The 26797-nt window shown below is 49.0% G+C and overlaps 1 protein-coding gene and 2 long non-coding RNA genes across 4 annotated transcripts in view; 1 reads left to right on the top strand and 2 right to left on the bottom strand.

Annotated features, from left to right (window-relative positions):
• RASSF5 (Ras association domain family member 5) overlaps nt 1-26797 on the bottom strand; it is a 78333-nt gene that overhangs the window by 10041 nt on the left and 41495 nt on the right. The window contains exon 1 of one of the 2 annotated variants that reach the window (XM_032289026.1): nt 19342-19893. The exons of the other annotated variant lie outside the window; for it this stretch is intronic. Coding sequence (XP_032144917.1) covers nt 19342-19461 — 120 coding nt within the window. The 5' untranslated portion in view covers nt 19462-19893. Of the gene's footprint in view, nt 1-19341; nt 19894-26797 lie in introns of those variants that run through there. 2 annotated transcript variants of the gene reach the window in all.
• On the top strand, nt 1561-6533 carry LOC116558819. The gene is made up of 2 exons (XR_004272179.1): nt 1561-1970; nt 6131-6533. It is a non-coding gene; the product is annotated as an uncharacterized LOC116558819 (long non-coding RNA).
• LOC116558820 lies at nt 9220-15226 on the bottom strand. Its single transcript, XR_004272180.1, has 2 exons — nt 10271-15226; nt 9220-10236 (listed from the first exon to the last, which is right to left on the bottom strand). It is a non-coding gene; the product is annotated as an uncharacterized LOC116558820 (long non-coding RNA).

The following is a 26797-nucleotide window of genomic DNA, read 5'->3' as shown; positions in this document are numbered from 1 at the left end:
ATACTATAGTCATCTTCAGAGGATGAGACAAAGACTCTGATTTCTATTCACCTGCCAGATTCTTAAGTCTTCCAAGTGAAGGATCCATCCACGGGTACAAAGCGAGAAACCAAGCAGACAGTTTTGCCTCTTGGGGTGGCCCAAGATAGAGACAGAATGGGGAACTCTGTTATGATTTAACCATTATAGACAGGTTTGTGAGGTGTCTCTCCTGGGGGGCTCACACATCTCAGTGCATCTGGTGTGGAATTCATCTGCTCCGATTAAGCCCCTGGCATTGGTGGCAGATGGCTGAGCCGTTCCCAATGCACCAGGCATGTCCAGGGCATGGGTGAAAAATAGGTTTGTGCTCACATGTCCTACGCGGTAGAAAAGGACATGTCCTCTTTCAGCTCTGGAGGTGACTGGGGAACAGCCAACTAAAGAGGCTGGGTGCTAGAGGTTCAGAGCAACACCCCCACCCTGAGTGATTTTCTAATGCTTCCATTTAAATATTCCTAACAAAGTAAGGAGGACCATACCCCTGTCATCTGGGGCCTAACTCAGAGCAGATTTGCCCTAAGTTGTTTTTCTTTATCATTAAAGCAACAACAACAAAACCCTGACTACTGCATTGTAATCAATGACATATGTGGTCTTAATTTTGGTGACTGGGGAATGACCCAGTGCCCTGAGGAGGGGCTCTGAGTGAGTCACATGGCTTCTGGTATTCCCAGCTAGGGACAGGGCCCCCAGGAATGCTGTGGCAATGAGAGGGGGTCCCCAGGATGAGGGCGGACTGAGGAGGATGTGTGTCCCACCCGCTGGGCCGCAGCCATCATATACATTTGTGCTTACTTTCTCTTGACCAAAATCACAAACCTCATTTTTGCTAAAAATTTCACTCTCCCTCTTTTTGAATGTGTCAGTCTTTTCAGCCCGTGATGTGAATCATCTCACGCCCGTCTGCCCATCAGAAGTCCCTTCACTTGTCAAGCCCTTCCTGACCACTCCAGTCCTGAATGGTGATGATGATTCCCTGTAGCTAATATGTGACACGCACTATTCTACTCACTTAGCATGCATTAGCTCATTTCATCATCACAGCAAACGTATCACAGAAAACACTATGATGATGCTCATTTTACAGTCAAGGAAAGTGAGCCACGGTAAGGTTAAAGCCAACCCACATCTAAAGCCAGCACTATACTATCTGGCACTTAAGTCTCTGTCACCCAGGGGAGAGTGCAGTGGTGCAATCAGAGCTCACTGCAGCCTCGACCTCCTAGGTTCAAGCGATCCTCCTGCCTCAGCCTCCCATGTAGCTGGGACTACAAGCGTGCACCACACTCCTGGCCAGTTTTTTTATTTTTTATTTTTTGTAGAAATGAGGTGTCTTGCTATATTTCCTGGGCTGGTCTCAAACTCTGGTCTCAAGCAATACTCTCACTTCAGCCTCACAAAGTGCTGGGACTACAGGCATGAGGCACTTCACCTGGCTACTTACATTACCTCCATGTAAGTAGACCATCGGTCTCAGGCCTTCTTTCCAACTAGACTGAAGCTCTTTAATGACTTACATCATACTTCAGTTTGTGCTCTGTGCCTGCTGGCTCTGAGCATGAGGCAAATAGGAAACACTTGCTCAAGAATGTTTTGCGGTCCCCTGTGGTCTACAGTGGATAAAAAGGTCTTAATTTTTCCTAGGAATTACCATGCAGTGAGCCTTGCATTTCCATTTAGACTGAGTTCTGTGAGAGAAGCACCCGTGCCTGTCGTGCCCTCTATGGTGTCCCAGATCCCAGTGCCAGCTTGAGACATAGTAGGGGTTCAGTAAATACCTGCAGGATGAATGCAAGTGTGTGTTTGGCTCCTGACGCCCAATACGAACTACGTGATATTGAGAAAGTCAGATAATCTCTAAGCCTCAGTTTCTTCATCTATAAATTTGGGATAAAAATCCTTTATTGCCTCACAGGATTGATGTGAAGGTGAAAATCAAATGAGATAATGGGCACAAAAGTGTTCTGAAAAATCACCAAACCCATCCAGAAGCATGCATTGTGACTATCATCCCAGGAAAACAAAGCCCTGTCTCTCTAGGCCAATCTCAGTTTGCATTTTTCTTGAGTACTGCTTCTGATTGGCCATGTGCCCATAGAGTTCATTCATTCCTTTCTCTGCACCAGTCGTTGGCAGACATTTTCTATAAAGGGCCAGACAGTAAATACAGTAGGCTTTGCAGGCCATGCAGTCTGTTGCCACTATTCAACTGTACTATTGCAGCACAAAAGCAACCACTGGATGAGTGTGACTGGGTTACAGTAAAACTTTATTTATGGGCTTGACGTGGTGGCTCCCACCTATAATCCTAGCACTTTGAGAGGCCGAGGCAGGAAGATCACTTGAGCCCAGGAGTTCGAGACCAAACTGGGCAACATAGTGAGACCCTGTCTCTACAAAAAATACAAAAACTAGCTGGGTGTGGTAAACCTGTAGTCCCAGCTACTCAGGAGGCTGAGGTGGGAGGATGGCTTGAGCCCAGGAGCTCAAGGCTGCAGTGAGCCATGATTGTGCCACTGTACTCCAGCCTGGGTGACAAAGCAAGACCCTGTCTCAAAAGCAAAACAAACTTTATTTATGGAACCTGGCCACAGGCAGTAGTTTGCTCTACACTGTAGTTTGTGCAGAGTCTCCTGATGAGAATATTATTAGCCCTAGCTCCATCTTTTCTATGTCATTTCCCAGTGAAATTTCTCCAGTCTGTAGCCATCTCTCCACTCTCTGCTCTCTTAATATCTCAGATCCCTGGCATTTTGATTCCCTCATGGAGAAAGGTATGCACAGTTTTGTCCTGGTCTCCTTCTTGCTCCTGAATCATACTTCCTATGTTTCCTGTGCATTTCCTCACACCACCAGTTAATGGGCCTTTGTAACTTCACTCTCATTTCATGGACACTCTTCACGAGTAGACAAAGGCTTGGGCACTTCCCTGGATGTTGCTTACTTTCCTCCATTCTGCGATGAGGAGGCACCAAAGCTGGCTGGAGTGGGGATGCAGATAGACGGCTAGGCTCACTCCCTTGCTCAACGACTCGCTCCCAAACACAGCCCCATGGCCTCAAAGCCTCAGATTCCTATTGCAGCAAAAGTACCAGTTACCATCATCACAGATCTCTGCAGCTGCTGGCTAGTGTTAAATCCATATTGCAGGAGCCTATCGAGGGATTTCAGTGCCTGTATGGCTACAGTTGGCGTTTAATTATATGCTGCCTTTGTTTAATGATTATTTCACATGTTAATCCCATCTCCTGGTGAGATGCTCTCTGGAGGGAGACAGACATTAGTCTGGTGCTTAAGCCTTTTGGCACCCCTGTGGGGCATGGCTGAAACCTGGGCCGGCCTTCAAGGAGGTGTCAGATAAATACCTGTTGACTGGGTGGCCAGGGAGGGCAAGGCAGCCTGGGGAGTCTCAGGCCAGAGCCCACCCCAGACCCCTAGGTCACACTTAGCTGCACCCTGGGGGTCTGATGCCAAGAACACACATGGGGCATGGGGCTTTGTCTTGAGCCCTATGGCTCAGCTCTCGGCAGCTGGCTGATGAGAACAAATGCAAGACCATCAAATGACCTGTGACCTCTGGGGAGTTACTTCCCCTCTCAGAGCCTCAGTTTCCTTATCTGTGAAATCACGAAGTGATACTAGAGAAGCTCTAAGGCCCCCTTCTCAGGACTAAGGTTTTACACATAAGATAGGCTGTTTTTTTTTCATCATTGCTTCCTCTTCTATTTCAGAGAACTGAGTGTGGAGATGGGGGCCTCTTGGAGGCTAGCTAGCATGGCTGAATGGCAGCAGGAATAATCAGTCTAAAGGAGCACGAAGAACATTTCTAACGGCCACAACTTTACTTTTTCACTGACTTACTTTTTCATTGTCAGCAAAACTCTACCTTAGCCAAGCCCAAGCCAGTCCATGCGTTCTTAATGCACACGACGCAAGAAAACAAAACAAAAAATATCCCGGAAGCCATTCACCATTCGCCTTTGCCACATTTCCTCTTTCTCAGCTCTTAGCAAATCTGTCAGCAGCAATTCTTTCTCCCCTTGGATGGAAGCCATCTGCAGGCTTAAGTCAGGAGGAAAGCCTCAGGCCCCTCCCACAGGAGACTGTCCATCTGCAGCTGCCTTCCAGACCCTAAACACCCCTGCCTCTGCTAAGCCTGCCCTAAATGGGCACCTCTGCAGGCAAGGGGCAGACACCCATCTATCTGGGCTGGATTTGAAATACCCTGCTCAATGTCCAAACCACATTCAAAATGTGAGGTCAGGAGTTCAAGACCAGCCTGGGCAACATAGTGAAACCCCATCTGTACTTAAAAAAAAAAAAAAAAAAATAGTCAGGCATGGTGGCATGTGCCTATAGTCCCAGCTACTCAGGAGGCTAAGGCAGGAGAATCACTTGAACCCAGGAGGCAGAGGTTGTAGTGAGCCAAGATCGTGCCACTGCACTCCAGCCTGGGTGACAGAGTGAGACTCCACCTCAAAAAAAAAAAAATCATTGGTCCCTTTGTGATGGTCTTAACCACATGAGAAAGAGGAAGCCCTATGGGGCCTCACTGCAGGGTCCCCTCTCAGGTCTTCAAGGGCCTGTGTTCTGAAATGGACTCCACAGTCCCACTCACATCAGTGAAGGGGTTGATTTCCACAGGTCCCTCTATGGCACTGTCCATTGTCCCCCCCAAAAAAAAGGGTTGGGAGCTCCTTAACTGTGTTCTCTCAGAGGTTATTTGCAGCAGAGCAAGGAGGGGGCTTTAGCATGGAGCTTCTGCTCCGTGTGGAATTTGAGCAGCTCTGGTAGGGTGTATTAATAGAGCAGAGGGAATAAAGAGGTGATGGGTGGAGGTTGAGAATGGAAAGAGACTCAGGTCCCCAAAGACAAAAACAGAGCAGATGGTCAATGTTGCCAGTCGGTTAATAGTAACTGAATGAATTGCCTATGGGTGAGGATTGTGAAAGGCACCTTGGGAGATGAAGCAGATGGGGTGTGACCCTGTCCTTGGGAGTCTGCAGGTGACCTGAGAAGGGAAGACAGAGATGCACGCACTGTGGCACACCAGAGCAAGCGCTGTGCAATCTGGGACAAAAAGTCACCCAGATCAGGCCACTCCAGCAGACTCCCCGGGTTGCCAGCATGCCCCAGAGCCTGGACACAGGCTCCCCTGCTCTTTGAGGTGACCATCTCAGTCTCTGCACAGGAGCAGCTCAGCTAGAGTGGGTCATACTAGGGAACAGGAGCTCCCTTATAGGGACCTAGGTTCAAGCCCTGCAGGGCCTCATTATAATATTAAAAATCACCGACAGCCAAGCACTGCCCTAAAGGCTTCAAGGTCCTGATCTCATTTAATCCCCTAAATAACTCAACAGGGAAGATGCTGTTACTTTTCACTATTAGACTGCACTGACTTACATGCTGGGCCACAGGTGGCCTGCGTTGGCCATGCCCTTGGTCTTCTGTGAACTCGAGCAAGTCCACCTCACTAAGACTCAGATTTCTATTTTGTGTTGTTAAGAGATGGGGCTCTCATTATATTGCCCAGCCGGTCTCAAACACCTGGCCTCAGTGATCCTCCCTCTTCAGCCTCCCAAAGTGCTGGGATTACAGGCATGAGCTACCACACCTGGCTACTGATATTAACCTCCAGTAGACCATCCATCTCAGGTCTTCCCAACTAGACTGAAGCTGTTTAATGACTTACATCCACTTCCAGTTCTTCTCTATGCCTGATGGCTCTGAGCATGAGGCAAATAGGAAATACTTGCTCAAGAACCTTTACTAGTCCCCTGTGGCCTATAGTGGATAAAAAGGTCTTAATTTCTCCCAGGAATTACAGTGCAGTGAGCCTTGCATTTCCATTTAGACTGAGTTTTGTGAGAGAAGCACCCGTGCCTGTCGTGCCCTCTATGGTGTCCCAGATCCCAGTGCCAGCTTGACACATAGTAGGGGTTCAGTAAATACCTGCAGGATGAACACAAGTGTATGTTTGCCCAATACGAACTACGTGATGTTGAGAAAGTCAGATAATCTCTAAGCCTCAGTTTCTTCGTCTACAAATTTGGGAAAAATCCTTTATTGCCTCAGGATTAATGTGAAGGTAAAAATCAAGCAGTCCTCCCACCTTGGCCTCCACAAGTGCAAGGATTACAGGCATGAACCACCACACCGAGCCTGATTTCTTTGTGAAATGCAGTTTATACATTTGTGGTGAAGATGAAATGAGATCTCATGCCTGAAAGTGCTTAGCACAATGTAAGTACACAGTAAGCACTCCATAAATGCTGGCTAGTGGGTCTTCATCCAGATCGTCATCACCATCATCACCATCATCATCTTAGTAGTCATTTGACCAAAGCTTGGCCAGTGGGGGCCCAATATGGGACCTTGACCCCGATAGGCCCTTCAGCCAAGGCCACATTATAAGTTTCATGGGTCCTAAGCACTTTTGACTTTGGGGCTAAGGGCCCCTTCCTCCATTAAAAAAAAAGAAAAAAAAAAAACCACTGAAAATTATATTCTATGCTTACAGTGATATAAAGACAAATATATCAATATCCTATGTTAAAACACTTTTTTCAGCCTAAATGTTCATTTTGTTCTCCTGATTGTAAGAAATTAAAACATTTTTATGGGCCTCTAAAGTCTTGTGGGGCCCTGGCACTAAGCCTGCTGTGCCTCATGGAGAAGTTGGCCATGCTTTCCAGCGGTTCAGTCCTAGGTAGGATGACTGACTGTCCCACTGTGCTGGGGCTGAGGGTTTCCTCGGGATGCCGGGCTTGCAATGCTAAAACCAGGACAGTCCTGGGCAACCCTGGCCCCAGGTCTAGACTCTGGACTACTTTTCTCTCTGCTGTCCCAGGGCACTGTGTGCACTTCTGTCCTCTGTAAAGTTGCACCCATGAACTTGATTCTGGAGGTTTTCCTGACATCCCATCAGACACTCCAAGGCCAGGGCACAACTGTGGCCTAGGACGCAACTGTGTTGGCTGTTTCTGAAGAAGCTCCCTCAAGGCAGGCCTCTGGCTTGTTCACTGAGGCAGCTCCCAGAACAGTGTCAGGCACAAAATAGGGGCTCATTAAACATTTGCTTCATGTATTGAAGAAAACACAAAAGAAGTAGTAACACACACGCACCCCAAACCCCAAAATAAATACAAGGTAATTAAAATGTTCCAGAATTATATAAAGTTCTTGCACGGTTGCTAGTCCATGGACCTATTTACTTCTGAGACTGCTGAACACCAGACGAGAATTCTGCCCTCTGCTTCTGAGAATAGATGACCCAAATCCTTTCCATTTCTGTTCTCTCCTGCTCTGGGTCTTCAGGAAGCCCTTCTTCTCACCTCAGAGGTCTAAAGTTTGAATTCAGACAGAATACGGTGACACTCATTCTTCTGAGATGACCACAGGAATTTTTTCTTGGGACATCTTATGCCCTCAAGAGTTTCTAGAAGGTCTTTCTTCAAGTGCGTTTTTCTCCTTGGACTTTGGGCTAGGTCCCTGTCCCCTCTCCCAGCTTCACCTAGGTCAGCCTCCTTTCAGTCTCTCTGAGCCCTGCATCTGACCGTCCGGCCTGAGAAGTCCTTCTCTACATCTGACAGAATTGGCCTCCTGCCCCTGGAACTGACAGTGTCTTTTGGGATACCCGCTTTTATCTAGAATTAGTGGATTTTCTAACAACATCAGCATATGCTCACTTATTCCAGCATTGCTTTGACCCTCTGTACATTAGTGTTAGTGGTACAAGCCTGTCTCTCTCATTAGACAATAAGCACACCAAAGTCAGTGACTGTACTTTTTCCATCTTTGTATTCCCCAAGCACCCTGAACCAGAGTACTGTGGAGTGAATTAAGGATGGATGATGGGTAGATGAGTGAGTGGGTCCCAATACCCCATCCCAGGCCAATTCTCTCTCAAGCTCTTTCAGTTCTTTCAGGCCAATTTAGAGAGTATTCCTTTGCAAACAATATATGCCATAAGGGATTGATATGCAGAATATATAAAGAACTACTACAATGCAACCAAAAAAAACCTGATTAAAAAATGAGACAATGGACATGAACAGATATTTCTCCAAAGATCTATATATAATCTATAAGTACATAAAAAAGCTCCATATCACTCATCATTAGGGAAATGCCAGTCAAAACCACAATGAGATACTATTTCATGTCAGGATGCATATTAATAAAAACAATAAACAACAAAATGACAAGCATTGGCATGGACATGGGGAAACTGCCACCCTGTGCTTTGCTGGTGGGACTGGAAAATACGGCAGTCACTGTGGAAAATGGTATGGTGATCCTCAAAAATTAAACAGGATTATCATGTGATCCAGCAATTACATTTCTGGGCTTATACCTAGAAGATGTGAGAGCGAGGACTCAAATGTCAGAAAACCAGTATTTGAACAACCAGGTTCACAGCGGCTTGATTCTCAGTAGCCAAAAAGGTGGAAGCAACCCAAATGTTCATTGATGGATGACTAGACAGAAAGTGTGTTTTATCCATAAAATGGAATATCATTCAGCCTTAAAAAGGAAGGAAATTCTGACCCATGCTATAACATAGATGAACCTTGAAAACAGCTAAGTGAAATAAGCCAGTCACAGAAGGATTCGTACTATATGATTCTATATACGAATCATACAGTAGGAGGTTCCTAGAATAGTCAAATTAATAGAGACAGAAAATAGAATGGTGGTTGCCAGGGGTGGGGTAGGGAAAAACGGGGAGTTACTGTTTAATGTGTAAGGAGTTTCAGTTGGGGAAAATGAAAGTTCTGGAAATGGATGGTGCTGATGGTTGCATAACATTGTGAAGTTATACTTAATGCCACTGCACTACATGCACTTAAGAATGGGATCTTTTGGCTAGGTGCAGTGGCTCATGCTTGTAATCCCTGAACTTAGGGAAGTTGAGGCAGGCGGGTCTCTTGAGGCCCAGAGTTCAAGACCAGCCTGACCAACATGGTGAAACCCTGTCTCTACTAAAAAAAAAAAAAAAAAAAAAAAAAAAAAAAAATTAGCTGGGCATGCTGGCTCTTGCCTGTAGTCCCTGCTTCCCTGCCACTTGGGATGCTGAGGCAGGAGAAGAATCGCTTGAACCTAGGACGCAGAGGTTGCAGTGAGCCAAGATCGCGCCACAGCACTCCAGCCCGGGTGACAGAGTAAGACTCTGTCTTGGGGGAAAAAAATAAGAATGGTAAATTTTATGTTATGTGTGTTTTACCACAATAAAAAATAAAAAGGGCAGGGGAAACCTGGAGGCCATGTCACTGGCTGGTTTTATCTGGTTCCCATAAAGTTGGGAGCTTCCCTTACTTTCTATATTCCAAGCAAGGAGTCAATCCCACATCTAAGTGAATGGGCCTCTGTCATCCCAAGCCCTCCAAAACCAGGCTCTATTCCTAGGACTAGGCCACTCTCCTGGAGTGTAAAATGAACATGAAAAATGACCGGGACAGCCCAGCCCAGCTCAGAGGAGCTGCTGCAGGCGTAGCGGGCATGCCTGCTCAGAACCTCCCAGGGGACTGCCCAGAAAGGTTAGGGGCACAGAAGCCTGTGCTCAGAGATCGGCAAGAGGCCTCAAGATGAACTGGTCCACCTACCCAGATTCTAGAGCAAATTGAGTCAGGAGGAGTGAAAGAAATAAAAACAGGTGACCCCAAAATATATTACTTTGACAGAATTTGAGATGGCTGCCACAGGGCCAGCAGACTGAGGTGGCCCTACAAAGCTGTCCTTTGTGGGGGAAATTTGCATCTGTTGAGAATCTCCTTTAATGCAGCCAGGCCTTCTTCCCTTGTCCAGATCTAGGAGAGATTAATGGAGTCTGACATCTTTAAAGATCTGAAAGAAACATTTACTATGTTGTCTCTCAGAGGGTTGTTACCTGTGAAGTTTCATCTACGTAACAAGACCACCTTGGCTAACCAAGCCTCTCCTTCTTCCCCTCCGAAAACCTGTGTTGCCACTAAAACCTAATTTATCAACCATAACCTATTTGGGGCCGTGCTCTCAGCCCACATTCTTTCTGTAACCTCAGGATGTGTATGAGCTTCTGTACTCCATGGGGGTTGGGTCTTCATTCCCGCAAATACATGTTAAATAAATTTGTGTGCCTTTTTGCCCACTCATCAGTTTGCCTCATGCCAGTGATTTGCAGCAAACCTTCAGAGGGCCAAGGGGAAGCTCTGTCTTGGCTCCTACAGGAGATTGAGGTAGTGGGGACTTCCCAGCCTTCTCCAGATGTTCTCCCACCACAGTACCCTGTCACAGCAAGGTCAGGTCAGGTTGACATCTGGCTTTCCAGCCCCATGCATCTAGAGAGATGGATGTGCTCATAGAGTCATGGCACACTCTTGGTGCCCCAGAGCTAGGAGACATGCATTGGCGAACCACCGGAGCTGTCCATCCCCACCTCCAAATCACACCCTTGCCCTCACATAGTGGACTTCCCTGCACAGGAATGCTTTGAAAACAGAGTTCCTCAGCATTGTATAGAGTTCCAGATGTTCTTAGAGCCAAAGAGTGAAACTCAGCAGAATCTCTAGGCCTCCAGAGGAGTGGCTTTAGGAGTCTAACTCATAGGTTCTGCCTGCAGGCTGCACGGGGCTCCAGGTGACTGCGGGAGCTCTCTCCGCCCCCATGTCCTGGCTCTAGCTCCAGCTGGAGCTCCCTGAAGGAGAGGGCATTCAGCCCCATAAATGATTTAGATCATTCAGAGGCTGTGTGTGGGAGCCGAGTGGTCTCTGGAGGTGAGTCAGTACCCAGCACTGCACACACCCACACTGCCCATGCTTGCTAGGAGGGGAGGGGCAGCTTCAGACTTGCACCAGCAGCCCGGACACCAGCCTGTGCTGCCCACTGGAGAAGTGCAGCCCTTCCTGGCTTTCCTCCACCTGCTGCTTTGGGGGCTGGGGTGCCTCTTCATCAGCCTACATTAGTCCTCTCCTCACATGCTACCTGCCCTGTTAACCCCACCCCACGTTGGCAGTCTTGGCACCCAGGAGCTCAGGGATTAATATGTGATACTAAAACGTGTCCACTTAGTTATTAATTAGCTCTGCGTCTTTGAACGTGTATATCCTCCCACTGTGCCATAAAGGCTCAGGGGCAGGGAGGTTTGATCTCCTCTGTCCCCTAAACGGCCTGGCAAAGGGTGCAATATCTTCAGTGACTCCAAGAGGGTAGTGCTGTCATGAGGCTGCATTTGTGGGCATCTTTTGGCCCCACTGCTGGGCTTCGGCTACTTGGAGAATTCTGGAAAGAGCTACAGCTTAGGGGTTAGGAGCCCTGGCATTAGACTACTTGGGTCCAACTCCTATGTGACCTACTATGTGACCCTGGGCACATTATTTGACCCCTTCAGTTTCCTCTTAAGTGGCAACAATAATGTACCTACCTCGTATTGTAGTTGTGAGGATTAAATTGAGTATTTACCCATCAAGCACCTAGGACAGTACCTGACGCATATCAAGACCCGAGCACCGGCCATTACTATCACACATTCCAGCCATTTCCCAGCAGGCCCTGCGCCTGCCCTTGTCTGTGAACACAGCCTTATACCTGCATGCACCCCAGTCATGAGCCCTACCTCCAGCACCTGTGTTTCTCAAAATGGCCTTTATTATCCCCAGCCCCAGAGTTCACATGGGTTCTCACAATTGGATGTTTATCACTTACTCTCCACTGGCAGGGCAGGTCTTCCGGTTTTACGGAGGTGAAGGGTGAGGCCTAGAGTGTGGTTCCCCAAGGTCACACAGAGCGAAGGCTGGGCATGGGTTCCCAGGCCCAGGGACAGGCTCCCTTGAGGCCCGGGGCTCCAGCACAGTCTGCCCCTGCCTGCTCCATCCACTGACTGTGGGTGCCCAGACCAATGGCACTGCCAAACCAGGACCTTTCGCCCACTCAATATTAAGTTGGGAGAGTAAAATAAACCAAAGATGTATTGGTTTCTTCCTTCCCCACCTGCCATTCCTCCAGGCTGAAAGGCAGACAGAGGGAATTTGTCAGAGCAGGCTCCCCTGCCTCCTCCCATGGCCCCCTCTGCCCACCCCTCTCGGAGGCCCCACTTGAGGAACACCCAGACTGACTCCTGCCAGCAGGTGCCAGGGCTTGGTTGCTTAGTGACCCAGCCCTGCCTAACCCCATCCTCCAGGGCAAACAGCTGAACAATCACAGCTGGGGTGGAGGAGGCTGTTCTAGGTTTGAAAAGTTCTCCTTGCATTTTCTGCTCACTCAGAGGGATTTTTCATTTCTTGGTACGTGGAAAAATCCATTTATTCCACATCCAGAATCTTAGCAAGCTTCCCTTTAAAATAGTCCTGAGATCAACTTTCATAAGCCCTGTCCTAAAGTGCTTGCTCATATGTCCCCTGGGAAAGAAGCTCCAAATCCACTCCTCCTCTGTCAAACCCACACTAAGCACCTAACACGTGCCAGGGGACACAGTGATGAACAGCTATGGTCCCTGGTACAGAAAATTACAGCCCATTGAAAGGAGAGAGGAGAGAAAGAGAGGCCAGGTGTTTGGGGAGCAGAGAGAAGGGGGCATCCAAGCTATAACTGGAAAGGCCTCTAACATCCCAGCTCCACCAGCTCCTACATTCTCTTCCTCAACCCACACCTTCCCAGCCAAGTGACAGTGTCAGCATTCTAGGTGCCAAGTGTTTCTTCACTGTGCTCTGACTGACAGAGGGGACAGTGGAGATTCAGTTCTGGGGCGAGAAGACCTGCCTCATCCTCCCCACTGCAAAGCAAGTGCCCTGCAGAGTGCCCTGCATGTCATCCACAGCAAAGCGGGGGGAACAGTGACCACCACTCAGCAAGTCGGGGAAAGCCTGGAGATGAGGAAGATAATGAGGGGTTTGCGAATTGGATGCTGATGAGATGATTATGGTAACAAGTACAGTAACGCAGATTTCCCCAGACTAGAACAGGAAAAAATGGCCTGAATTTCAGCATCAGGAAACTGACTGAATGAGAAAAACTAAGCGGCGTGTGATCAAGGATGTCTTGGGTGAGTTCCTGGTGTTCCTGGAGGAAGTCGTCTTTCTGACCCCTCAAGTCCTTACGGTTTAGAGAACTTGGGAGCCAATATCTAGAATCCCTATCAGGTCCGTGAGAAACTAGTAAAAAGGGTCTGTTCCCATGCAAAGAGGCAAGGGACTCTCAGTTAGGGGGGAAGATAAGGCCAGGCTCACACGACAAGGGTGCTTGCTGAGAAGGACGGGATGAAGTACCTGAGTGTGATGGTTGAAGTGACTTGGCCACAGCCTCTTAGTGGCTTGAGCTGGATGAGAAGGCAGAACTTCGTTTATAGTTAGTGCTGTCTTCCCCTACATCATGTGCCATCAAGATCTCAACGGCCTGTCACCCAAACAGCCTTGAAATAAGAGTTCAGCATGTTGTGATGAGACTAGCAGAGAAAGCTCTAAGCAGGACCCAGGGGGCCTGACTCCTCGGATCTGTCGCTCCTGAGCTGTGTGACTGGGGATGAAACCTCTTCCCTCTCTAGGTTTCAGTTTCCAGCCTAGGAACCTCTCAGGAATCTGTGACACATTCTCATCTTGCATTCCAATTGGGGTAAGCAGTCAATTATCAAATATTTCCTAAACAGGTGGTCCCCAGATTGCAGTATATATGAGAATCACCTGGGAAGGGTATTAGAAAAGCAGACTCCAGGGTCCCATCTTCAAAGATTCAGGAGCCAGTAGCCCTGGAGTAGGGCCCCTGAAACTCCATTCTCAAAGAGTAATTCTGGTGCAGGCGGCTGAGGCCACCTTGATGCAACACTGAAGGTTTCAGATGCTACAGAGAAACCAGAGAAGTGCTGAGTGAGGAAAAGCATCCGTTCTGAAAGGGTTTCCAGTTTAGAGTGGGGAGACAGGACCCAATCCCAAAAACAGAATGTCCTCAGTGACAGATGAGAGAGAGGTACAAGGTCAAAGAAACAGAGGTCATGTCCTTCCCTAAGCAGGGATGAGCAGAGCTTCCCAGGTACCTGGCGCAGAGAAGGTGGCAGGAGGCATGCGTGGTAGAGACAGCTAAACGCTCACCACAACCTGCTTCCTTTTCTGCCAGAGCTCACAGCTGTACTTCACTTCCCAACCTCCCCTGTGGTTAGGTGTGGCCACATGACGGAGTTCCAGCCAATGGCCTGTGGGTGCAAGAAACACGCACCATTTCTGGGCCTGGCCCGCAAGCCTCCCATGTGTTATCCTGATCCCCACCTGCCAGTCTACCTTTAAGTGAAGGGGGAAATAAACCTCTGATTACATTCAATGAATGAAAAGCAGGGGCTGTTTGTTTCAAGTTAGTCTATCCTGACTGTACAGGATGCAAGAGAGAAGATGCAGCAGTTCAGCAGTTCAACCCAAGCAGCGTTTAGTCGGTACCAGCTTTTGTAACCAAGTACTTGGTGTTGGACCTGAAGGAGATGCGAGTTCTGATCTTACAGGGCTGATGATACTGGGAAGGGCCAGAGGAGGCAGCGGGCAGTGAACCCCACTGGTGTGCAGTTCGGGCAGTATCTCTAAATGAGGCTATGCAGAGGCTGTGCCAGCCTGAAATCTCTTTTGGAACTAGTCTTGAGCCGTGTAAGCCTTTCAAATGCCACACAAAACACAAACAGTCAAATGGGCCAATGGTTCCAAAGATTCTTGTTTTATTTTTATTGCTCAAATTTGGAGCTAACTTATTTTTAGTATTCTTTTCTTTTCTCTCATGCCGAGGTGGTGAGGGGCAGGTGCCATGCCTGAGGCCTGGGTGTGTCTGCTGCTAGCAGAGAGATGGGGACCTCTCCAACTTGTCCCAGGGCTGTGGGGTTGGCTGGGGTCCCTAGAGTACCACAGGGATCCTGTCCAGGGAGGAGCTGACTGGCCAGGCAGGAGACGGAAGGGAACAGGCAGGGAACAGGGAGCAGAGTAGGATCTGACCTCTAGGACCCTCTTCCTCTTGCATCTTCCTTGAAGAAAAAGAATTTAATGGTGTCACTGTAGAACCGAGAAGGCGTGGGTGGATGGAGACATGGGAGTGTGTTCTCTATGCACTTAAGTATAACATTTAACTATAGGCCGGGCGTAGTGGCTTACACCTGTAATCCCAGCACTTTAGAAGGCCAAGGCAGGGGGATCACCTGAGGTCAGGAGTTCGAGAACAGCCTGGCTAACATGGTGAAACCCCATCTCTACTAAAAAAATACAAAAATTAGCTGGGTGTGGTGGTGGGTGCCTGTAATCTCAGCTACTCAGGAGGCTGAGGCAAGAGAACTGCTTGAACCCAGGAGGCAGAGGTTGCGGTGAGCCAAGATTGCACCATTGTACTCCAGCCTGGGCGACAAGAGCAAGGCTCTGTCTCAGTAAAAAAAAAAAAAAAAGAAAGAAAAATATTTAACTATAAATATAGTCAACCTTTTGTTCTTCATATCCACAGAGAAAAACACACATGAGGAGGAGTCTCCAGTGGGAAGATAGATGTTTATCCATTAACATATTTCAATTGTAGGATATTCACCAAGAAGAGCTTTTAAATCATGAAGTTGTAAGATTACAGGGCCCCCTGCTAGTGTCAAGTGTAGGGTCGATGTCCACTTAGCTAGTGTGCCTTAAGGAGTGGAGGGATGGGAAGGACCTTTCAAGACCTGACCCAGCCTGAAGTTGTTCGCGTGTTCCATTTTGTAGAAGGTACTGAGAGGACAAGGCCTACAGCCTATCCTGGGTCACCTACTGAGTAGGAAACAACCAAGAAGAAGAGCACTTGACAAGGAGTCCTGGAGGGGTTAGTCCTGGCTCTATCCAAACAGATGTGTGGCGTGGTGACGTCCTTCCACCTCTCTAGGCCTCAGTTTATCTCTCCGTAAAGTGAGGTGCTCTAACATTCTGCAAGCAGCAGGCTATATGTGTCCTCAGAACACTCACTCTAATGCTCTGGGCCGGTGCCAGAGTCCTGGGGTCCCAGAGCCTGTTTAATAACATGCAGAGAGAGCTCAGAGGGCCCATGTCCCTGCTCAGATGTCAAAACCCTAAATGGCCACCACCTGTAGGCATTTGGGAAATTGATGGGAACGGAAGCTAGTCCCACTTCCAGGGTTAGATCCCTGACAGGAAAAAAATGAACAAATGGCAGGGATGGACAGAGGGCCTGGCCCTCTGTCCTACAAATCATCAAACCCTATCTTTTATGGGACCAAGGAAGAAAATTCTCTGGGCTAGGAGGCAAGACAGTAAGTTCTGACCCTGGGTCCATCAAAACCTTGTCCTATAACCTGATAAGTCCCCTACCCATCTACCAACACCTTAGATTGAGGTAACTATGCCGGGCTTACTGAGACCTTCTGCGTCTGTACTGCCCAAACCCACAGGCTGGCTCTCCCCCATGCCCCATTCGTGACATGCATGACCCGGAGAAACACGATCTAATTGTGCTGGCCAAGTGGGAAAGTACCGCCTCAGCCTCCTAAAACTGTGATGTGACTCAAAACCAAGTCCCAGCCCCTTTCAAAGGAAGCACATGGCCCCAGGAAACTGCCATTTTCCTAAAGGAAAGACCAAGCTAGGGCCCACGGCCTGGTGCCCCCATCACCTTTCTGTCTCCGGACCTTGAGGCACCTCCTTCCTAGGAAATGAGGAGACCTTCCCCACCCCTCCAACCTCTCCCCAAAGGGCAATGGATAGGAGGCTCGTCACTCCTGGGACTGACTAGCGACAGCTCCCACGCGGTGGCATCGCACAGCAGCGAGGCTTCCCTGAAGGTCCGTTCCAGCCAGGCGCAGGCTGAGCAGCCACACAGGTTGTTCTGACAAGGCTATTTATAGAAGCAAGCTCAGCCCTTCCCAAATGAGGGCCTCAGTCTCTCAGCGACCGGGAAACACATACACTCCTTTCCTTGGAGACAGGAAAAAGAAATTCTTTGAGGAGCTCAGACGTGATCTCTCTTTGGGGAAGAAAAAAAAAAGCACTGTAAGAGGTCAGAATGGGGTCAGAATATGGCAGAGCTCTTTAAAATACCTTCCAGGCGTGATCCAAGGGAGAAGAGAGAGTTGAAAGTGTTATTGAAGGTAAAAAGACACCTAGAAGAAGGAAGGACTGAAACCTTTAGAGGATGCGTCCCCAGCTCAGTCAGCCTCGCCCGCTTCAGTCCACCCTGCACTTGCTCACCCAGCCCTACTCCTCCCTGGAGAGATCTGTGCTGAAGGCCAGCCTGGTGCTGAGGAACACTGTCCCCGACCCCAGTCCTGAGTATCCAGTCAAGATGCTTCCCGTAAGGATAAGAGGGGCTATGCCCACCACCCTGAAGCATTTATCCCTTATCACTCTGTCTGGGGTTCAGTAAAAGGAGTTTCTTAGAAGGGATTCCTGTCTTCTGAGGACTCACAGACTCTGGCAAGTTGAGGCAGGAACATACACAGAGGCCCCAAGATATGAGGTGGATTCAAGACACGAAGTACAGGAAGTGTTTCTGTGGGCACCAAACCAAAGGTGTGCTTTCTGGAGCCAGGCGAGGAAGGAGAATTGCGGGAAGAAGGGACAGAGATGGCTGTTTAGGCCACGGAGCAAGCCGACCCCCGGCACCAACTCCATCCCAGTGTATTTACTTGTAGGATATTTCTATTTCTCCAAGAAATATCAGAAACAGCCATCTTTTCCACTGCCAAGTCAAAGAAACCCAATTTTTGCAGTGCCCCTTCCTCACCTAATTATGCAAAAATCTCACCCTCTGAAACCAAGGGCTTGCAGCCTAGCTGGCAGTGAGCGGCAAACACAGCAGCTAAGCTTTGTTTTAAAAACAGGAACCATTTCCTTCCCAGGCAGCAACAAAACACTCTAGAGACATAGTTCAAAACCTCAACTGTCTATCAGAATTACCTGGGAGCTTTTCAAAATCCTGATGCCCAGGCTGCACCCCAGACCAATTAAATCAGATGCTCTGGGCATGGGAACCAGGGATCACCAGTATTTTCTAAAGCTTCCTGTGAGTCCAGTGTGTAGCTAAGGTTGAGAACCACTGGTCTAAATACCTAGCTAGCCAGAGTACCTGTGGGGGAACAAGGGGACTTATACCATGTGGCAAGAACACTACGGAAGAGTGGGACACCTCCCTTCTGCAGCCACGGTGTTCTGCATGAGCCCCCCCTACAGCCAGGGAAAGGACGCCTGTCCCTTTGCCCCTTACCCTCTAGAACATCCCCTGCTCTCCAGCCTCATGAGTGGTGCCCCAGAAAACAGGGGCTAGTTACAGAGGCCTATTTTAGTTGATTCCTTCAAACGTAAAATCACAACCTCTCCGTTGGTTCTTGGGCCTCTTCTCACAATTGGAAGGTCCAGTGCATTTGCCTGACTTCAGAACCCAGGAAACGCAAGGGCCTACAGGTAAGATGAATTATTAACAACGGAGGCTCCAGAGTCAGGCCTGGGGAAGTTTTTGGTTCATTTGAATTGGTGTAGCACTGTTGAATTAATGATGAGCCTGCCACACACCTGTGAAATGTAACAGCTCACTTCTGTCTAGAAACAGCCCCTTCTAGGTAACCTCTCTAAGGACCTGGCTTGGAGCCCTCTCATTTAAGTGGCAAAACAAACAAACTCAGCTTTGCCTCCACTCCCACCAAGATACTGACAGGCACGAGGCCTGCAGCCAACTGGGAGAGTGACCGGGTACCCAGGCTTGCTGGGTGTCTAGAGGCGGACACCTTTATGAAACACATAGGCCTCATGCCATCAGGAAACACACACAAGCCCCTTTAGGTTACCCAAACCGACCCAGGAAGTTAAAGTGGTAGCATGACAGCAGCCTAGGCCAGAAGTTTTAGTTTGCTTCTATAAACACCCCGGACTTCTGCAAAGTTGCTGGATTACAGCTTAAGGTGGTTTTTGGCCACTTCAAATACGGAAGTCTCTACCAATGAATGTGTGTTTACGAATGTTTATCAACCGATGAATGTTTAGCCTGCTGAGAGACTGTGTTTCATTCAGTTTCCATCTGGAACTTCTAAGCTAGGATTTGGGGAGGGGGTTGTGGGGTGAGGCCCCGCAATCAGGCACAGGTGAACCTGCAGCCAATCTACCAGCCAGGCGCAGTCCCCACATTCTAGAGAGCCATTTTGAAGAGATCTAGGGACGGAACTGCTGCGAGGAGGTCTGACCAGTTGAACAGTGCAGGTCCCTGAAGGCTCCAGGAAAGTGCCTGGCCACTTTCCTGACATGTGGCTTTGTCCCTTTGCTGGGAGCAAGGTTTCCCTTCTAGACCACAGAGGTTATTCCCCACCCACGAAAGGCTCCTGCATTCCATTATTATGTTTACCTTTGAAAGGTGTTTGCTCTGCGCATTTCTGAAAAAGGTGGTCTTAGCGGTGAAGAAGCAGTCTTCCAGTTCCTCGTCCAGGCTGCAGTACCCACTGCTCATGCTGCTGTCCACGGTCATCTAGCCCGGAGCTCCCGGCTGAGGCCGCCAGCGCATCAGAGGGGGCCCGGGCTCGGGATGCGGCGGAGGGAGGTGGGTACCCCTCGCCGGGCTCTGCCCCAAGTCCTGAGCCCCGAGCCCTGAGCTCCGAGCCCTGAGCCCCGAGCCAGGAGCTGATCGGGTACCTGGCCAGGCAGAGCCGGCGGGCCGCCTGCGTTTCCTTCACCCGGTGCGGGCGAGCGGCCGGGTAACCTGCTCCTGTCCCCGCGCCGCCTGCAGAGCCCCGGGCGCCTGGCTCGTGCCTCACTCCCTGACTCGCCCGGGCTCTGCGGTTTCGCGTCCCCGGCGCCGGCGCCCTCCTTCCGCCGCCGTGCTGAGCGCCATCTCCGCACCTCCCCCGCCTCCCGCGCCTTTCCTGCCCCTCGCGCACAGCAGTTCTGAAGCCACTTCCTCTGCAAGGTTCCTCAAAGCCGGCTGGGCTGTCACTGTGCGCCCCCCACCCCGCCCCGCCGCCTGGGTGCCACCCACCCCCGGTGGCAAGTGGACTCAGGGAACCGCAGGTCCCATCAGGGATGCAGGGAAGGAAGGGACCAGGATGGACCCGAGGGCGGACATTCCCTCTGTTCCTTCTTCATCATGTACTTGCTTCTGGAAGGAGCCCATTCTCATCAGCTCCAGTGACTCAGGTTCCACGGAGTAGAAACCTGTAGAAGGTGCTAGCTATAAGAGCAACACCCCCATCCCTCCTCCCTTCTCCCCAGTCCACTTCCTCATCCCCACCCGCCGCCTCCCCCATTTGCTCGGTTGGGGAGCAGTATCAATCGGAGTGGCTAGAGAAGAAGAAAATCAATATCTGCCCTGCCTGGAGAAACAGCAATATTTTAAGTTGGAAATTCCAGGAGAAACTGCAGGGTCACCACAAGCACATGGAAATCAGATGCAGAGTTATGGCAACCTGGAGAGCAAGCTGCCTCCCCATCCACAGAACTTGGCCCTCAGGATACACAGGAGCCTGCAGACATCGCCCAGGTTATCTGTGCACCTTCCTGATAGTCTGGTCTTGGCCAGATCTTGTCACTTCTAACACGGAGGAGGGCTCAATTATATTTCCCCATCTGACTGGACAAAGGAACACCTAGGGCTGAATCCTTCAAAGCAATTAAGACAATAATCCCACAATAGATCAATAGTAGTTATAGCTATGGTTGTGTGAACAACTCTATGTGCAGGTGATTTACATGCACTCTATCACTGACTCTTTCCAATAGCCTTGAGACAGAGACTGTGTACAGATGAGAAAACTGAGGCTCGGAGTCACACAGGCAGCACTTGTGTGCTGGGACTCAGCCCAGGTGTGTGCGCCTTCCTGCACTCCTAATCACTATTATATACAGACCCTCAGCAGCAATGAGGCTATTTGGGTGGGCACTTTACCATCTTTTTTTTTTTTTTTTTTTTTGAGACAGAGTCTCGCTCTGTCGCCCAGGCTGGAGTGCAGTGGCGCGATCTCAGCTCACTGCAGCCTCCGCCTCCCAGGTTCAAGCAATTCTCCTGCCTCAGCCTCGTGAGTAGCTGGGATTACAGGTGCATGCCACTACACCCAGCTAATTTTTGTATTTTTAGTAGAAACAGGATTTCACCATGTTGGTCAGGATGGTCTCAATCTCCTGACTTCGTGATCTACCTGCCTCAGCCTCCCAAAGTGCTGGGATTACAAGTGTGAGCCACTGTGCCCGGCTGCCATCTTTAAATACAGCAGTGGCTGGAGTCCCAGTGGGGAAACAGGCTTCAGGGCCTGGCTTTGCTACCATGTTCATGGAGTCTGATGCCCCATGGACCCCAGAGCACCCTGGACAGTGGCTGAGAGGGATTATGAGGACTCTCTCCATGTCTGTGTAGCTTTTCCTACAGTTCTGAAACAATCCAGTCCTGGGGAAGCATAAGTTTGGTGGAGGACTAGATTCAGCCCCCGGATGCCAAGCTGCCAACTCCATCTTAAGCTCTGGCTACCTTCAGGAGAAACCTTCTCCCACTCCTACCTAAGCCAAATCCGTCAGTGCTCAGAAAGGTTTCAAACTGCAGCCCAATTTGGCTTCATCCTCCCACACAGTCTGCTTCCCAGAAGCCTGAGAGTGCCTGGCAGGCACAAACACAAGAGAGCTGAGAGTCAGCACCCCAGCCGGCTGGCCGCCCTCGGTGCAGGAGAACTGTCAATACCAGTAGCTGTCTCATCTGGCAGGCAGAAAAGGGGAGGGAGACGGCCGGCGCCAGGGGCTGGGGTGAGCTACCGGGTGTTTGCAGGGGAAGATCTCACATTAATGGCGTTGAAAGTAGGTTCTGGCTTTGTCTGGATCTGGAGCAATCTTTTTTTTCAAATGGGTATTTTAGAGGCTGTTTTGGGGGGTTTTCCCCAGAGAGGTGGTTTCCTGTGACCTATGGGCCATCAATAACAGCCCACCTGCTTTGTCCAGCCAGCTAAGAAACATGCTTTTCTTCATAAAAAGAGCCTCCATGCTCAGTGGGAATCTAATACTTAGGGAAAAAAACAGGCCCCAGATTCTCTGTGGCTGCACCGTGTCCTTGGAGTCACATGGGGAAGCTCTGCAATGCAACGGCAACGGCATTGAAAATGTGCACTCTTCAAATACAGCTAATAACTTATTCAAACACCAAGCCAAGGTACCCCGGGAGTCAGCATGAATCTCTCCTTATAAGCAACACCCCAGATGCCAGACCTGGTTAGGAAAGTTCTCAGGGACGCTGTGTTCTTTTAGGGTGCTGCTCTCTGCCATTCCAAACATTATGAAAATCTGACAACTGAGTAGGGCTTTTCAAACCCTTTTAATGTCCATTATTTCACTTGGGCTACTCTTACCTTAAGAGCAGGTACTACGCCCATTTTATAGATAAGGAAACTGAGGGAAGTAACTTGTTCATCACAGTTCATTACTTTAAAAGCCTCTTGATTTCTAGTTAATGTCTCTTCCCCTACTGTACCCCAGCTGTCAATGAATCTATGTTTGGAAGAAAGGTTTCTTCATGTGTAAGAAGTCAGCAAAACAGAGACTGTGCCGGCAGGGACTTTAGGACTAGAAAAAATACACAAAGATCATATATAACATACCAAAGTTGGCCAGCTTCCAGGAGGAATAACCCAGACTGAAGCCCCAAGGTCTCAAAGGAAGGAAGACAGGACTCCCTTCAGCATCTAATGGCCCTGTCTGAACCTCTGAACCTCTTCCCTATGAATAATCAATAACAGTGATAGCTTGGCCAGGGTAAGAGGGAGGGGAGCATGGAAGAGTCTGAACAAGAGGCTTTATCGCACAAAGGAGAGAACTGGCTGTTCTTGTCCCTGGACTTAGGAAAGGGAGGCTGGATGTAAAGCTGTAGCAGACACAGCCCTAAATCCACGGCACCGTGCTGGGGTTCAGAAAGCCCCATTGAAATGATGAATGGGCCACTTTCCTAAGTCAAAGCGTCAGATGATGAAAGACATCATTTTAAGCTCTTTTCCTTTCTCAAGTACAATCCTGTCATGTGGCCAGATCCTCTTGTAAGATCCACCCTGTAGTTCTGCATGTACCAGAAAAGCTGTGATACAGGCCTGGAAGTCAGGAGCTTACCCTATTCTAGTCCCAGCTCCGACTCCTGCTTGATATATACCTATGTCAGGCAACCTCGGACATCAGGTTTCCTCATCTGTCCAATTGAAGGGTAGCAGGGGTGGAGATCACATTTAGGGCCTTATGCCCTATGATCAGATTTACTGGCATATAGAGAGGTTGAAAACCAGGGTAGGTGCCAACCTAGCCCGGAGACATATTTTGAAATCAGTTAGCTAGTATGTGCAGGCACGGCACTAATCATTTGTTCATAATTTAAGCCCTACAACAAACATATGAGGAAGCTACAGTTATTATCTATATGTTACAGAAAGCAAAGGGAGGTTAAGGCAAGTAATTTGCACGTATCCACAGTGTTAGTTAATGATGGAGCCAAATATCCAGCTGTGTCTGACCCCAGAACCCAAGTCCTTGAACTCTATACTCTGCGGCCTCATGGTTTACCTCCGTGATTACTCTCATTATAAGCATATGTCTGAAATTATAGTCCATTACAAACAAGTTAGGAACCACTTTCTCCATCCACCTATGCCCCATCTTCCTTTCAGCATCCTGGGGTTTCTCTTCTCCTGCTGCGTACACCTGCTCTCCCTGGGAGGCAAGTCTCACCTAAGCCAATGGTATCAACCACACCTAACAGACTCAGGGCTTATAATTCTTTCTCTCTCCGGTATCTCCAGGTGGGTACCTGTAACAGCTCACCGAGTACCCAGCCCTTCCTATTGAAGTTTCACTCTCAAAAGGCTCAAAATTGAGTCTGTTATTCCGTGCCTTGTCCTCTACCTGCTCCTCCTCTTCCTCCTTTAGTATTTCCTATCTTGATGAATGTCATTAACCAAGATTAGTGCAAAGCCTTCCAAGAGTTCCCCTTGTTCCCATCTCTCCTCCTCCAAACCTCTCACCTCCTTGGTTGCCAGTGTTACTCTTCTGAGGTGAAGATCTATCTGATTGTGGAACCATAACAACTTCTATTCAGATTTAAATGAAAAATTATTGAAAAATTACTCTGTATCAAGTTCTACTTGCTTATTCTTTCATTCCTTCATTTAACAAATATTTACTGAGCACTTTCTTCAGGCAAGCACTAGTCTGGGTATTTGAGTTTGGGCATGAATAAGGCACTGGCTTCTAATAATATACAGTCTAGTGAGAACAACATTGAATAAGAAGGTCTACTAAAGTAACTGAATGCAAGTTACACACTTCATTATCTCACTTAATCCTCAGAACCCTGCAAGAAGGTATTCTGCATACGAATAAACAGATTCAGAGTAAACTTGCCCAAGCAAGTAAACGGTAGAATCAGGTTCAAATCCAGAGCCCCCATAACTTTCCATTACAATCGTTGTCCTTTCTCCATTGACTCTCAGCGCCTATTCCAAACTCTTGAGCAGGTCCTTCAAGACCCTTCACGGTGCACACCCAGCCAACGGTTTACGCCTATCTCCAGGTGCAATCAAGCAACCCTCATTACAGCTGCACAAAATTCGATTCACATTGCCAGAAGCCACCCTGCCCTCTTGTGGCCTAGCTCTTGCTATTCCCTCCTCTGACGTCAAAATCTTCCTCCTCCTCTGTCCTCCCAACTTCCTGACACATATTCCCCATAACAACCATACCTCCCACACCTTCCATGTGACCCTGACAAGCATCCTTAACCAGATGTCCTATCTGGGTTGAATCTTAAGATGCTGCCAGTCATCCCTAGGGTAGCATTTTTCAGCATTCAACGGCTGTGTACAGCAGAGAGCTGAGTGTCTCCCCGGATGACTTCCTGTTGTAAAAGGGGAGTGGCGGCACGCCATTTAGGTTAGGCTCACCCGAGAGTCACTTTCTCAGCCGTGCTAACCCACACCACACATCTGATTGGCTGCCAGGCTGACAGCCTCAATAGGCCTTGACACCGAAACTACTGAAGATAGTTGAGTTGCCCACGTTGTCCACACCCTCAAGAACTCATGTCAGGGTGTGAATCAGGCCCAGGGGTTCTGTCTTCTAATTTTCCTCCCTGACGAGACTAGAGAGTGACAAACGATGTTTCTGATCAACAGCTGTCTCCCTCAGGTGCCCCTCTCTGGGCAGGGCCAATCTTCCAACATCCCGGGCAGCGTGGTCACCAGTGTGAGATGTGAACACCCCTTGCACTGCTACATTTAGCAAGGAGGGTGTGACTGCCTCTCGCCTCAGAGCTGACCTAGCCGAGCTAGGGGTCATCTCAGGCTGGAGGAGCCCAGAGAAATGTCGCAGGGCGTAAGAATTTCTAGAGAAATATGCACCAGAGCTCTCGCCCCTCCTTGTGGCCAGGACTTTAGGTACCTCCTTTTTGGGAAGCATTTCCACTCTGCCTAATCAGAAATACATTTGCATGGGCTGGCCCACCTGGGGCTGGTCAGAAAGGCCTTGGGGAGTCTCCTGTGAGGGCACTGTCCAGTGCAGATGAACCACTGACAGCTTTGGCCAGCACTCTGGCTTCTAGAGTGTGGCGGGAATCTGTGAAGGAGCCATGGAGAAAGCTGTCCCAGATGGGATGGCCTAGTCAGGGGAAAGATGAAGGATGTCCTAGTCAGGGGAAAGTGGAGGGAGCAGGGGACTGGCTCCTTCTCTTGGCTGGTGTGCATCTGGTACCTCTAGAATCCCCTGGGAGCAGTCATTAACTCTTTATCAAGGGAAGGAGTCAGAATATAAATCAGTGCCAAATTTGGGGTTTGGAAGCTAGGGAAATACTGACCGAGGGGCTGGGTGGGGTCTAGTGTATTCCACTCCCCACCCTCACATCTACCAGGAAAGATTAGATGTGGGACCCTAGTTTCTGACTTTTCTAACATCCCTCCATGTCAACTAAAGGTGGTGAGTCTCCTCTCATTTCTGGTGGCCAGAGAATAACAAAAGATGCTGTCAGTAGCAATTGATTGCTAGGTCATAAAGTTATTCAGCTATCAAAAGCCAGACTTTAGAGCTGGGAGCGCTAAACTTGCCCCAGGGTGGCAGAAAGGGGCTGTCAGCAGTGTCAGGACTGGGTACCAGGGCGGGCACAGTGGATTTGTGACTGTGTACTCAGGGACAACACAAATCCCATTTTGGAGTGTTAACATATTTTAAGATGGTGAGAGCAGGCATGGTCCACATCCGTAGCTATCTTGAGGATAACGTGTCTACAGAGGGAGGGCAGCCTGCTAGGCTGAAGTCTCTCAGATACCGTGGGGGCAGGGGGAACTCTGCTATGTGTGGTAGGTGCTGGGGACACACTGGGAAACAAGACAAACAAGGTCCATGCTCCGTGGAGTTTATAAGTACTTTCATACAGTTGCCACAACGCCCACACTGGTGATCCCATGTAATAGCTAAGAGAGGTTATGTACTTTCCTAGGGTCATAGTAAGTGGGAGAACCAGCATTCTGAATGCAAAAACCCTGCACAAATCCAAGTTCAAAATCAAATGAAATGAAGGACTTCTTGAGCACCTACTATGTGCAAGGCCCAGTGCATTATGAGGAAGACCAACTGGCAGAAGATAGGATCCTCGTCCTCAAGGCATTTACCTAATGCATCGGGCAGGATATTAAATGAACTCATATGAATTAGTATTAGAACAGTGTCTGGGGGAGTTCTGCTCTTGGCAGAGGTGAGGTAATAGGATTCAGATATATCTTCCTGATTAAAACATCCCCCAAAATTTGATACAACTTATGAAATTGTGGTTTTTAAAATACTGGCTTTCAGGCAGTGAGGAA

The sequence above is a fragment of the Sapajus apella genome, unplaced genomic scaffold, assembly GCF_009761245.1.
Source record: "Sapajus apella isolate SASKATOON/1434 unplaced genomic scaffold, GSC_monkey_1.0 scaffold22, whole genome shotgun sequence".
NCBI lineage: Eukaryota > Metazoa > Chordata > Mammalia > Primates > Cebidae > Sapajus > Sapajus apella.
This window is presented reverse-complemented; position numbering and strand designations above follow the sequence as displayed.